Source organism: Pelophylax lessonae (assembly GCF_965119305.1).
Source record: "Pelophylax lessonae genome assembly, chromosome: 6".
NCBI classification, from domain to species: Eukaryota; Metazoa; Chordata; class Amphibia; order Anura; family Ranidae; genus Pelophylax; species Pelophylax lessonae.
Window position 1 is genome coordinate 317802586 of NC_138773.1, and position 15217 is coordinate 317817802.

A 15217-nucleotide genomic window follows, 5' to 3' on the forward strand; every position below is an offset into this window, starting at 1 on the left:
TGTCAGTAGAGAAGTGGCCCCTTACATCAGTGGTCAGCCTAGTGCCTTCTTACATTGGTGGTCACTGTATGCTGGTGGTCAATGGAAAAGTGTGCTTTTATATTTCTGGTCAGAATAGAAGTGCCCTAGTGACATCAATGATGAGTGTAGGGTTCCCTTACATTGGCGGTCAGTGGAAGAAGGAACCCCTTTACCAATGTTCCCCTCTTACAGCTAAAAAGATAATCAGTGTCAGGTGTCCATGGGTATTTACCTGAGAGAGAAGACTCAACTGGGTCTGCACCACTGGCTCTGCCACATGATCTTGGTGCCAGTCCTCTGCAGGCAATGCCAGGTGGGACTCAGTGTTTAGTGAACCCCTAGCATCTTTTGGAGGAACCATAGCTTTGAAAGGCCACTACATACCATTAGTGGGTGGCTCTATGTCTGTAATAAGGCCATTCTGTTTGTTTTTCATGCCAGCCATAAGCCTAATGCATGTTTTAAGAAGAATATGATCTAGACATATTACATGCATTTTATTTGACTTACATTTAACAGATATTCTAAAGTTTGGCGGGAGTTCCAGACAAACTTGGATTTCCCCTCCTGAAGCAGTGTCAGCTCTCCTAAACTCATCTTCAGGGTATATACTGCTAAGAGCCAGAAGTTCATCCTCCTGGGCTTCCTGATTCTCACGAGACATTGGTTATCTGTGGAAACATAAAACAGAATTAGTTCATCATTTCAGTCAAGCTACTATAAAGTATGAACACAATATACTGTACATTGTAGATCAGGTGCTATTGTGGTCTATAATAAGGTGGTAAGGATTTGATAAATCTCCACCCAATACTGTCTAGCCACAGAGCATTGCCACCATACATCTAAGTGTGTCCCCATAGCTCTACAGCCACGGTAGCAGATTGCTGGTTAGTTTGGGACACATTAAGAAATTCTAGCAGGGACCAAATACCACCAGTTTAGAACTTTGTAATTTGTTTCCAGAGTGACAATATTCTTGGTTGAGTCCTGTGACGGGAGTCACTTTGGGCATGGGGGTTGTGGACCCCAAATTCCTTTAGAGAGGTTGGGGGGCACCATGCCCAGCCTTATGGGGCTCTCTTATGTTTAAGTCACCCTGCATCTGTTATGGATGGAGGGTGACCAGGAGGGTGGTGAACACTGAGAATATGGTTTGGACTACTACAAATGGGACAGTCATATTCAGGAATAATGTCTCCCTTTTAATATGAAGATTTTATTCCCTGTACAGTATGAGGTCTCTGACCAGGAAGTACAACTCCTAATATGGTCATTCCAGGAAGTTCAATGAGGAGACTGACTGTCTAACAATGTTGCTTTTGTCTGAGGTGGCTTCCCATTCACCTATTGTCGGGTGTGCTAATGAACTCACCTGTTGTCTGCTAAGGGATGTATTGGCACTCAGAATAATGTGTATTGGGGGCTCGTTGTGGAACCATTGTTCTGTGTCTGGCTATTGTGTACATTGATTGTCCCCTGGGGGCTTCTGTCTCATTACACATAACAATCCTTCTAATCAAGCTATCGGACCAATCCCTGCTGACTAATTTTCAAGTCCTCCTTTGCATGGCTAAGGAGGACCTGAAGGAGAACGGCATGTACTTTGCAATTGACCAATGGGAAAGCGGTTGTTGGGGGCAGGATGTTCCAAATCCTGTATAAAAGTGTGTTGTGTACTTCCAATAAAGGTCTTCTTGTTTGAACTTACATACAGCCTGCCTGGTGTTTGTTCTAATGGATTCTGAACGGCACATAGCTGTAGTTCGGATCCCGGAGCCTTGGTTGACCGAACCATCAGACGTTGCGATCTGCAAGCTGACTCACTAGAAACAGAGGAGTGTCGGGAGATTGGAAGCGAGCGAGCAAGGGTCTCGTCACAAGTCCTTAGTGGTGTTACAATTGTCAGCCCATGTCTCTTCTCCAGGGAAAATTCAAGGTCTGTTTCCCAACATTGAGTGTATAAAGAGGGATTTGAGTCATGTCTGGTAAGCAGTTGCAGATAGAGGCGTGAAATTAGGTCGATAGCATGCGGGTCACGTTTACAGATACGTTCAAAGTCAGTCATTTGATTCAAGGATGTTCCAGATCCAATATATGGAGTATAAGAATGCTTAAGCTGAAGATATTGAAATATTCTTGAGTTGGGCAAGCTGCAGGACTCTTGTAGAAAAAAAAAAAAAAGATGTAAATGATGTGTTGGTAGTCAGTTTGTACAGTCAAATCAACTTCACCACCTAGTTCAGAGAGGTCCACACTGGATAAAAATATGGATTCTTCAAGAAGGATTGACGGAAACGTCCAGCACCCAGCTTAGGTGCTTATGTCAGTATACACCACCTAGTTCAGAGAGGTCCACACTGGATAAACATATGAATTCTTCAAGAAGGATTGACGGAAACGTCCAGCACCCAGCTTGGGTGCTTTGGTCAGTATACAGCTTCCTCCACCGTGGAACCAGGAACCAGGTATTATAGCTGAATATTGAACCCAAGATCTAGAGGACACTAGCTTAGGTGCAAACTGGAACTCACTTTAGTGTACATTCACACATAATATATACCACACAAGAGCAGGTAAGCCTAATCACATTATCATATACAATGCAAACTGTAAACAGGAATATATTTAACATAGCTAAGGAACAGCCAACATAAACAGTATGCTAAATCCACATCTAGCTGACAGTGAACTTATTAACATGAATTAATTACCAATTAGTCACCAGCCTAGGTGACCCAGGTCATTGTCCACCCAGCCAGTCTGGCACCAGTATTCAAGAACACCCAGGGCTGTCCAAATCTCATTAATCAGCTTTCTTTTCACATACATCATCTCGCTGAGTTTCAAGTTGGCAGAGACCATCATGGCTTCCTTGACTGTTAAATGTAATAATGTCATCTTGCATTATATAAGAGGACATCTTCCTGAATGCTTGTAGCTCCCTCAAATGAAAGGGCCCATAGTCAGTAGGCAGGAGGCTACTCTGCAGTCCCCTCCAAAAGCCCCTGTCCCGGTTCAGTCTGTCACATAGACAATAGCAGAATGTGTGGAGTGGAGACCATAGCGTACTTTAAGCCTGTCCCAGATTAGAAGAGAGTGCTAAGTTTACATAGTTTACAAAGTAGGTGAGGTTGAATAAAGATATTAGTCCATCCAGTTCAACCTCTATAGGTGTGTGTGGCTGTAATCATCTCACATAGCCCTGAATGTTCTGATCCTTGAGATGTACGTCTAAGAGTCTTTTGAAAGCCACCATACTTCCCGCAGAAACCACCTCTTGTGGTAGAGAATTCCACAATCTTGTAGCCCTAACAGTAAAGAAAGTAATAGGGTTAACTACAAATTTACGATCTGAGGGAGCTAGCCATAACAGACTGGCCACAGAGAGGTGGCCACAGTCAACTGCTTCAATGCTCACACAGAGAAGAATAGAATGGTATTTATGAAGTTGCGCTATATGAGCAGAGTAATAATATTTTGTACAGTTGGGTAGACCCAAACCACCCCGTGTTTTAGGAGTTTCTAAGAACTGCTCTGAGAGCCGAGGTTTCAGTGAAGCCCAAAGGAACCTGGAGGTTCGATGCTGGGCTAAGTAGTAAGCTGGGAGTAATATGGTAATATTTACAGCTGCACACCTACCCGTCCACAAAATAGGTAAAGAGGACCATTGTGATAAGAGTGATGTGAGGTGGCGCAAGAGAGGAGGGTAATTCAGTTTATAGAAGGTGTCAAGCCTATTAGGTGAACACACTATACATTGCATACCAAACATTTCACCGTTAGGTTTAAAGTGCAACTAAAGTGCAATGTGAGGAATGTCAATGCCTTGTTTGTGCACTGGTGCGCAGTCATGTTGGAACAGGAAGGGGCCACCTCCAAACTGTTCCCACAAAATTGGGAGCATGAAATTGACCAAAATGTCTTGGTATGCTCAGGCCTTAGGAGTTCCCTTCACTGGAACTAAGGAGCTGAACCCAATCCCTGAAAAACAACCTCCCACCAAATGACTTGGACCAGTACACAAAGCAAGGTCCATAAAGACATGGATGAGCGAGTTTGGGGTGGAGGAGCTTGACTGGCCTGCACAGAGTCCTGACCTCAACCTGATAATACACCATTGGGATTAATTCGAGTGGAGACTGTGAGCCAGGCCTTCTCTCCAACAACAGTGCCTGACCTCATAAATGTACTTCTGGAAGAATGGTCAAACATCCCCATAGACACACTCCTAAACCTTGTGGACCCTACAGACTAAGACTGGGATGCCAGTTCATGTGCATATAAAGGAAATACTTTTTATAATATAGTATATATATATATAGACACACTCCTAAACCTTGTGGACAGTCTTCCCAGAAGAGTTGAAGCTGTTTTAGCTGCAAAGGGTGGGCCAACTCAATATTGAACCCTACGGACTAAAGCCCCGTACATGCGATCAGATACCCCTATACAGAAGTTCAGATGTCATGCCTGCCTCCAAAGACATCCACAAAAAAGCCCAATAAACGCCTGAAACAAAAACGCCCAGGTGTGAAAGGAGCTGAACCCCATCCCTGCTCTACTAAAAATTCTAAGAAAAATTATCTTTTTTTTCTGGCGGTCACCCTGACATGGATGAGTTTGGTCACCCTGGCATAGCAGTCAGAGTCAGTTCACCCTAAACTACATTACGGTCACCCTGACACTTAACACTTTCCCTACAGAAACTAGATTTTTGAATCTAACTATAGTGGTATATAGTACCCTAACTACACTGCATATCCCTTTCCTCACACTAATAATTGCTAAATGACACTGGAGCAGCAGAAGTAACAGAACTGCTTCCACTCTCTTCCACAGCCTCTCTATTAAAGTGCTAGAGATTTGGTGGGGCTATGTTATATACTGGGGGGCGTATTCACTACTGATTGGACTCTGGACCCCCTAGTCACTCCAATCACATTCCTAGCAGACTCCTGACCCCTCAATTCGCTTTTACTGACGTTTCTGGTCCAATCACTGGCTTTTAAAGCCCAGTTCCTGTCCCATTGCATTTTGGGCGGTTCTGGTTGCCGAATTCCAAACTTTTACCGCATAAAGTTTGGAATTCGGCCGAATTTCGAACAGCCAATGTTCGGGTCGAACCGATGGTCGACCTGAACCATTCGATCATCCCTACTGGGGACTTTTCCAGTGTCCTGCCTTTGCTTTTCCAGTTCTTTGTGCCTGGAAAATAGAGAACGACCATGGCGTTCAAAAAGCGTTCTTTTTGCGCAAAAGCGCTTTTAGACGAACTGGAAAACAGTGACAGCGAAACTGAATTACTTGAAGAACTGAGCGATAGCGATTGGTGGGAAAATTGGTCATCAGGTACGGAAAGTGAGGACAGCAAGGATTCTGATGTCTCTTTCTGACACATCGCTCCGTTGGAAATTCTGAAGAATCATTTGATAAACTTCCCAAATTCCACAAGCGATGTGCCAGAAAGAGACATCAGAATCATCACTGTCCTCACTTTCCGTACCTAAAGACGAATTTTCCCACAAATCGCTATCGCTCTGTTCTTCAAGTATCTCCGCTTCGCTGTCGCTGTTTTCCAGTTCGTCTAAAAGCGCTTTTGCGCAAAAAGAACGCTTTTTGGACGCCATGCTCATTCTCTATTTTCCAGGCACAAAGAACTGAAAAAGCACAGGCAGGGCACTGGAAAAGTCACCAGGTGAAATGCTGTGGTGAAATGGGATGATACAGTGTAATCCGATCACAGCTTTCTATCATCTCATTTGGTGTATTTATATTTTTGAAATTGCCACCGGTTCCCCCCCCCTGCGTCGCAACGCTCGCAGGGAATGGAACCGGAAGAAAGGTGCTGGCATCGGCTGAGCACACAGCGGGAGGACGGCAGGAGGACAGCGGAAGGATGGCGGGGGAGGACGGCGGGGGAGGACAGAGGGAGGATGGCTGGAGGACGGTGGGGGAGGACAGAGGGAGGATGGCTGGAGGACGGCGGGGGAGGATAGCGGGAGGATGGCTGGAGGACGGCGGGGGAGGATAGCGGGAGGATAGCTGGAGGACAGCAGGGGAGGATGGCGGGGGAGGACGGCGGGGGAGAATAGCGGGAGGATGGCTGGAGGGCGGCGGGGGAGGATAGCGGGAGGATGGCTGGAGGACGGCGGGGGAGGATAGCCGGAGGATGGCTGGAGGACGGCGGGGGAGGATAGCGGGAGGATGGCTGGAGGACGGCGGGGGAGGATAGCGGGAGGATGGCTGGACGACAGCGGGGGAGGGTAGCGGGAGAATGGCTGGAGGAGGGCAGGGGAGGATGGCAGGGGAGGATAGCGGGAGGATGGCTGGACGACGGCGGGGGAGGATAGCGGGAGGATGGCTGGACGACGGCGGGGGAGGATAGCGGGAGGATGGCTGGAGGACGGCGGGGGAGGATAGCGGGAGGATGGCTGGACGACGGCGGGGGAGGATAGCGGGAGGATGGCTGGAGGACGGCGGGGGAGGATAGCGGGAGGATGGCTGGACGACGGCGGGGGAGGGTAGCGGGAGGATGGCTGGACGACGGCGGGGGAGGGTAGCGGGAGGATGGCTGGACGACGGCGGGGGAGGATAGCAGGAGAATGGCTGGAGGAGGGCAGGGGAGGATAGCGGGAGGATGGCTGGAGGACGGCGGGGGAAGACGGCGGGGGGATCGCAGGGAAAGTGAGTGTGATTCTGGGGTAATCCCGAGTGTGGCTCGGGGGTTACCACTTTTGGTACTGAGAATTAACCCCCAAGCCACACTCGGGAATACCGCCAGGGAGGTTAACTACACAACAAATCACCTGATGGTTCAGCGCCAGTTTGGTCTTTTTAATTTTTTATATCATTTGAATAATTGTCTTTAGGCAAAGAGAACAGCACCAAAGGGTTAATGTAGCATGTCAAAGGAGCTAACGCTCTGTCTTACCACCTGCTGATCCAACGCCGGCTCCCTGTTCCTTCCTCTATCCAGGACACAAAGTCCATGTGGTGTAGGCGGCGGCGCTGATAAGGGCGAGTCTCTTGTGAGTCTCAGAGGGAATCCCCGGCTTGGTCGGAGTTGGGGAAAGGTCACAAGGCAAAGGCTGTGACTAACACACCTTACGGCTGATATTAACCTCTTTTTAGCTTTCAGCGCTCTCACACTTTGAATGACAATTGCGCGGTCATGCAATGCTGTACCCATAGGACATGTTTATCATTTTTTCAAAACAAAAATAGAACTCTTTTTATCGTATTTCATCACCGCTGTTTTTTTTTTTTTTACTTTTTTTTGTTAACCACTTGCCATCCTCCTGCCACATATATTCTGCGGAAAGCTGGCTCGGCTGCGCGAATCGATGTATCGGTATGTCGGCTCGCAGGGGTGGTGCTGGAGGGCGAGTGTGCTGGCGGCGGCGCGCTCCCGTCCCCACTAGGCAGCGGGGATGCCGATCTACGGGGCCAGCGGCCGCGATTGCTGCCAGGCGGCCACGATTGCCACCAGGCACCAGCGATCGCTCCCTGCTGAGAGAGGAGGACGGTCGGCTGTTGTAAACACATCTGACCGTTCTTCTCCCTGGAAGGATCACAGAGCGCCTGTGATCCTTCTATATAGGAACACAGGTCTCTATGGTCATTTCACAAGCCACACCCCCATACAGTTAGAAAACACTCCCCTAGGTTCACACTTAACCCTTTGATCACCACTGTGTTAACCCCTTCCCTGTCAGTGTCATTATTACAGTGACAGTGCATATTTTTAGCACTGATTACTGTAGTAATGTCACTGGTCCCCCCAAAAGTGTCAAAAATGTCAGTTAGGGGTCAGATCTGTCCGCCGCAATGTCGCAGTCCCACTAAAAATCGCAGATCACCGCCATTACTAGTAAAATAAATAAAAATGACATAAATCTTTCCACTAGTTTGTGGATGCAATAACTTTTGTGCAAACCAATCAAAATTCACTTATTTGGATTTTTTTTACCAAAAATATGTAGCAGAAAACAAATTGGCCTAAAATGATGAAAAAATGGACGAATTGTCGCTCTTTTTTTGTTTATAGCGCAAAAAATAAAAAATCGCACAGGTGATCAAATACCACCAAAAGAAATCTCTATTTGTGGGAAGAAAGGAAATCAATTTTATTTGGGTACAGCGTCACACAACCGCGCAATTGTCCGTTAAATGAATGCAGTGCTGAATCGCAAAAAATGGCCTGGTCATTAAGGGGGGGAAATCCTTCCCCACAAATACCCCATGCGCTCCCAACGCTCGGGCAACGGCGATCTCTCCCCGCTGAGAGAGAAGGACGGTCGGCTGTTGTAAACACAGCTGACTGTTCTTCTCTCTGGAATGATCGCAGAGCTCCTGTGATCCTTCTATATAGGATCACAGGTCTCTGATCATTCCAAAAGCCCAACCCCTATACAGTTAGAAACACTCCCCTAGGCTTACATTTAACCCCTTGATCACCTACTGTGTTAACCCTTTCCCTGCCAGTGTCATTATTACAGTAACAGTGCATATTTTTAGCACTGATTACTGTAGTAATGTCACTGGTCCCCCCAAAAGTGTCCAAAAATGTCAGTTAGGGGGCTGTTCTGTTGCAGTCCCACTAAAAATCACAGATCACTGCCATTACAAAAATAAAAATGACATAAATCTTTCCCCTAGTTTGTAGACACGATAACTTTTGCACAAACCAATCAAAACACGCTTATTACGATTTTTTTTTAACCAATATGTAGCAGAATACAAATCGGCCTAAAAGGATAAAATTATGATTTTGATTTTTTTTTTTCTTTTTTTGGGCAATGTTATATAGCAAAATGTGAAAAATATTGTTTTTTTTTTTCAGATTTGTCACTTTTTTGTTGTTTATAGCGCCAAAAATAAAAAATCGCACAGGTGATCAAATACCACCAAAAGAAAGCTCTATTTGTGGGGAAGAAACTACATCAATTTTATTTTGGTACAGCGTTGCACGACCGTCAGTTAAAGTAACGCAGTGTCGAATCACAAAAAATGGCCTGGTCATTAAGGCTGCATTCACACTTGAGCGTAGTGTTTTACTGCGTTTTTTACCGCGATTTTCAGGCGTTTTTTTCAGGCGTTTTTGGAGGCAGGCATTAACATCCATCAAAAACGCTGGTAATCAGCCCAAAAAGAAGCTCATGTACTTTTTTTCAGCTACAGGCGTTTTGCAAAATGCTCAGATGTGAACAGGGGCCATTTAAATGAATGGGGTTTTACTTGATGGGCGTTTTGGAACGTTTTTTTTTTAACGTTTTTGGAGCTGAAAAACACTCAAAAACGTCCAGGTGTGAATGGAGCCTAAGGGGGAAAATCCTTCCAGTCCAGAAGTGGTTAAGGGGAACTGGGATAGATGGATTACTCTATTTTCTTCCTTCTTTTTTGCTCCTCTGATTCGCCAGTTTTGTCGGCTGGTACTTTTATTTTTCACCTTCTCTGTTGCTGTCTTTTTCTGGTCCTCTTTCAGTGGAGTTTTTCCCTTCCAAGAATTATCAAAAAAAAAAATGGATTGGTTTTGGTTGCATGTATTTGCCGATTCCCTCTAGCATTCTCTAGAATTGTTACATTGTTATTTTTGTATGCTCCCTAGCTCCATCTAGTGGTGTTCTATTATTGCGCAAAAATAAATAAATTCATTCAGAAGAGAACATATCCTAGAGGAAAGGCATGTTTTTCCAGAGTTCACACAATAAGAATGTTCATTCAGGTTTGCTGGATAAACAGTTCTGCAGGTTACTATAAATAGACCGCTTAGTGTTATTGTAAATGTTATTATTGATACTTTTATGGATTCTATTCATATCTGACCAATCACATTCTTGTCCCATAGTCTCAGGATCTCATTGCTTCTTAGTAACTACAGACTGTACATAGTCCAGGATTGTGTGTTGTGACTCACATCAGTCTTCCCCATATCCCCACACACACACACACATCACTCCATTGTATCCATACCAGTAGCGGGGCGGTCCCTCCAGTACACACAGCTGTCTAACTGGTTTTACAACTGCAGTATATGTGCATTAACCCATCAGTGACCAGTCTGCAGTATATGTGCATTAACCCATCAGTGACCAGTCTGCAGTATATGTGCATTAACCCATCAGTGACCAGTATGCAGTATATGTGCATTAACCCATCAGTGACCAGTCTGCAGTATATGTGCATTAACCCATCAGTGACCAGTCTGCAGTATATGTGCATTAACCCATCAGTGACCAGTCTGCAGTATATGTGCATTAACCCATCAGTGACCAGTATGCAGTATATGTGCATTAACCCATCAGTGACCAGTCTGCAGTATATGTGCATTAACCCATGAGTGACCAGTCTGCAGTGTATGTGCATTAACCCATCAGTGACCAGTCTGCGCTATATGTGTATTAACCCATCAGTGACCAGTCTGCGCTATATGTGTATTAACCCATCAGTGACCAGTCTGCGCTATATGTGTATTAACCCATCAGTGACCAGTCTGCGCTATATGTGTATTAACCCATCAGTGACCAGTCTGCGCTATATATGTATTAACCCATCAGTGACCAGTCTGCAGTATATGTGAATTAACCCATCCATGACCAGTCTGCACTATATGAGCATTAACCCATCAGTGACCAGTCTGCAGTATATGTGCATTAACCCATCAGTGACCAGTCTGCAGTATATGTGCATTAACCCATCAGTGACCAGTCCGCGATATATGTACATTAACCCAACAGTGACCAGTCTGCGCTATATGTGTATTAACCCATCTGTGACCAGTCTGCAGTATATGAGCATTAACCCATCAGTGACCAGTATGCAGTATATGTGCATTAACCCATCAGTGACCAGTCTGCGCTATATATGTATTAACCCATCAGTGACCAGTCTGCAGTATATGTGAATTAACCCATCCGTGACCAGTCTGCACTATATGAGCATTAACCCATCAGTGACCAGTCTGCAGTATATGTGCATTAACCCATCAGTGACCAGTCTGCAGTATATGTGCATTAACCCATCAGTGACCAGTCCGGAATATATGTACATTAACCCAACAGTGACCAGTCTGCAGTGTATGTGCATTAACCAATCAGTGACCAGTCTGTAGTATCCATCAGTCACCAGTCTGCAGTATACGTGCATTAACCCAACAGTGACCAGTCTGCGCTATATGTGTATTAACCCATCTGTGACCAGTCTACAGTATATGTGTATTAACCCATCAGTGACCAGTCTGCACTACATGAGCATTAACCTATCAGTGACCAGTCTGCAGTATATGTGCATTAACCCATCAGTAACCAGTCTGCAGTATATGTGCATTAACCCATAAGTGACCAGTCCGCAATATACGTACATTAACCCAAAAGTGACCAGTCTGCAGTGTATGTGCATTAACCCATCAGTGACCAGTCTGCAGTATACATACATTAACCCATCAGTGACCAGTCTGCGCTATATGTGTATTAACCCATCAGTGACCAGTCTGCGCTATATGTGTATTAACCCATCAGTGACCAGTCCGGAATATATGTACATTAACCCAACAGTGACCAGTCCGCTGTATATGTGCATTAACCCATCAGTGACCAGTCCGCAGTATATGTGCATTAACCCATCAGTGACCAGTCCACAGTATATGTGCATGACTAGGTACAAAAGATGTTTTCTCCCAGACCTGACCACCACTCCAATGACCACTATAATAAATTATGCAGACATGACACCAACTGGAGTTTTAATGGCCATAGCAGCCTTTTATTAACCAAATATAAATAACATATTAAACATATTAACATATGAAGACACAGACCGTATTCCAAGGAGCCCCAAGGTCCTCGTGTGCAAACGCTTTAAGTGAAACCACCATTATAGGCCTCCGGAGACACACCAGTATCACAGGTACCACCAGCCAAAATAATGGGAGCCGTACCCAAGACGGTTCCTTACGAATGTACTTTTTTGCACCTAATCATAACACATCCAAGGACCTCGTGCCCCGCCAGCCGCTATGACAAAAATGCCAAAACCCAGAACTTGTAAATGACAAAACAAAGACCGAATCGTCATTAAAAAACCTTTAACTCTAAGGGAGGGAGGGAGGGACGTTGTCCCTTCCAGGGTCTCACCCGACTGACTCTTCCCAACTACTTCCTACATTCCCAAACTTCTGAAGCCCCTCCTGCTCCATACTTTCCACCAATCCAGTATCACCTCATTATTTACTTTTTCTCTCCAAAATTCCTCCTATGTCCGACCCCTTTTAACCCAGTCATGCCAGCCCTGCATCCAGGCTTCTCTCTTCTACCCTGGGCCTAACTTTACCACATCAGTGACCAGTCCACTGAATATGTGTATTAACCCATCAGTGACCAGTCCGCTGTATATGTGCATTAACCCATCAGTGACCAGTCCGCTGTATATGTGCATTAACCCATCAGTGACCAGTCCGCTGTATATGTGCATTAACCCATCAGTGACCAGTCCACTGTATATGTGCATTAACCCATCAGTGACCAGTCCGCTGTATATGTGCATTAACCCATCAGTGACCAGTCCTCAGTATATTAAAAAAGAATAGCACGCAAATGCAAAAGAAATTACTACCAAATCTGAAGAGAGTCCATAAATAAAAATGGGGGTTTGGTCCCACCATATGGCCATATCGTGCTCAAGCCCACTACTGCGTCAAAGTACCCCATTATCAGTGGGTCCTACACTATCCATGAAAAAGAGATGAATCCAGCCTCTCTAACCCTTGGAGATAATACTCCTTGCTGGGGAAGATGTGCAAATGCACTACAGGGGACTCCTCCTATATCCACTTGATGGTGGACACTGATTGAGTACAGGTGTATGTGGGGGGTGGGGAGGGCTGCTCAACCTCGATAGTCTGGTCAGACCGAATACATAATAAACAGGAAAAAAATTTGGGGGAGCATATATAGTCCTCTGTATATGTGCATTAACCCATCAGTGATCAGTCCTCTGCATATGTGCATTAACCCACCAGTGACCAGTCCGCTGTATATGTGCATTAACCCATCTGTGACCAGTCCGCTGTATATGTGCATTAACCCACCAGTGACCAGTCCGCTGTATATGTGCATTAACCCATCTGTGACCAGTCCGCTGTATATGTGCATTAACCCATCAGTGACTAGTCCGCTGTATATGTGCATTAACCCATCAGTGACTAGTCCGCTGTATATGTGCATTAACCCATCAGTGACCAGTCCTCAGTATATGTGCATTAACCCATCAGTGATCAGTCCTCTGCATATGTGCATTAACCCACCAGTGACCAGTCTGCTGTATATGTGCATTAACCCATCAGTGACCAGTCCGCTGTATATGTGCATTATCCCATCAGTGATCAGTCCTCTGCATATGTGCATTAACCCACCAGTGACCAGTCCGCTGTATATGTGCATTAACCCACCAGTGACCAGTCCGCTGTATATGTGCATTAACCCATCAGTGACCAGTCTGCTGTATATGTGCATTAACCCATCAGTGACCAGTCTGCTGTATATGTGCATTAACCCATCTGTGACCAGTCCGCTGTATATGTGCATTAACCCATCTGTGACCAGTCCGCTGTATATGTGCATTAACCCACCAGTGACCAGTCCGCTGTATATGTGCATTAACCCACCAGTGACCAGTCCGCTGTATATGTGCATTAACCCATCTGTGACCAGTCTGCTGTATATGTGCATTAACCCATCAGTGACCAGTCTGCTGTATATGTGCATTAACCCATCAGTGACCAGTCTGCTGTATATGTGCATTAACCCATCAGCGACTAGTCTGCTGTATATGTGCATTAACCCATCAGTGACCAGTCTGCTATATATGTGCATTAACCCATCAGTAAACAGTTTGCTGTATATGTGCATTAACCCATCAATGACCAGTGTGCAGTGTATGTGCATTAATCCATCAGTGACCAGTCTGCAGTATACGTGCATGAACCATTCCACTGACCACATGCCATAGAATGACAGATAACTCCCCCCCCCCCCAAAAAAAAAAAAAGAAAAAGAAAAAATCAGTAAACCCTCAGTGACTTGTCAGCAGTGTAAGCTGCTTAAATGTATGTGCATTACCCCTCAGTATCTTGTCATTAGAATATAAGCATTAACCCCTCAGCACCTACTCTTCAGAAAATGTAACGAAAGTGACGTTCTGAGCAAGCAATACTCACTGCGCATGCGCTATGCATTCCAACATGGCTGCTATGCATTCCAATTGGTTTGATTACGTTCCAATAGCGAATGTCTTCTTACACCAAGCAAGGCTTCAATTTCACACTTATTTTAGCAGTAAACTCACCTTATATACTTAAATACAGTATAACATTTTTTATTATTAAATTATTACTAGTACAGTAAAACCTTGGTTTGAAAGTAACTTGGTTTAAGAGCGCTTTGCAAGACAAGCAACATTTTCAAATAAATTTTGACTTGATATGCAAGCAATGTCTTGATATACAAGTAGCCTCAAGTCACAGCTGAGTATAAAAGAGAAGAGAGGCACCTCTAAGTGTAGCAATATGGTTACATTTAATGAAGGTACAACATTTAGCAACTCACATGGTTTATGATTGGAACAGGCACATCTAAGGATGCAGGCATCAGGGGTAAAGCTGTCCACATAGGACCATCCTCCGCACCGCCATCTACATCATCCCTTCCATGCTGCCCCTCGCTTTCAGATCGCTTTACTGCAGGGTGGTCTTCCCGGTCAGGATTACAGACTAGCAGCCGGCGGTGCAGAAGATAGTCTATGTGGACAGCTTTACCCCAGATGCCTGCATACTTAGATGTGCCTGTTTTATTCATCAACCATGTGAGTTGCTAAATGTTGTACCTTCATTAAATGGAACCATATTGCTACACTTAGAGGCGCCTCTGTTCTCTTTGATACCCTGTAGCTCCTGCTGGATTTTGCTTCTAATCCCCTTGTGGAAGCGGATATTTGTGGATGGACATTTTATGGTTACACCACCTATCGCAATGCTATAATCTTTTTATATGGACTATAAACTGAAGGATTTATGAATAAATGGTTGTGGAACGAATCATCTGAGTTTCCATTATTCCTTATGGGGAAATTCGCTTTGATATACGAGTGCTTTGGATTACAAGCATGCTTCCGGAACGAATTATGCTCACAATCCAAGGTT

At 45.1% G+C, this 15217-nt stretch overlaps 1 protein-coding gene across 1 annotated transcript in view; it reads right to left on the reverse strand.

Moving 5' to 3' along the window:
* Positions 1-15217, reverse strand: part of LOC309557741 (E3 ubiquitin-protein ligase RNF14-like) — a gene marked incomplete at its 3' end in the record, with an annotated part of 75113 nt that overhangs the window by 53639 nt on the left and 6257 nt on the right. Inside the window, exon 2 of the mRNA XM_082260512.1 lies at positions 532-692. Within this exon, the coding sequence (XP_082116638.1) occupies positions 532-685 (154 nt within the window). The 5' untranslated portion in view covers positions 686-692. The remainder of the gene's footprint in view (positions 1-531; positions 693-15217) is intronic.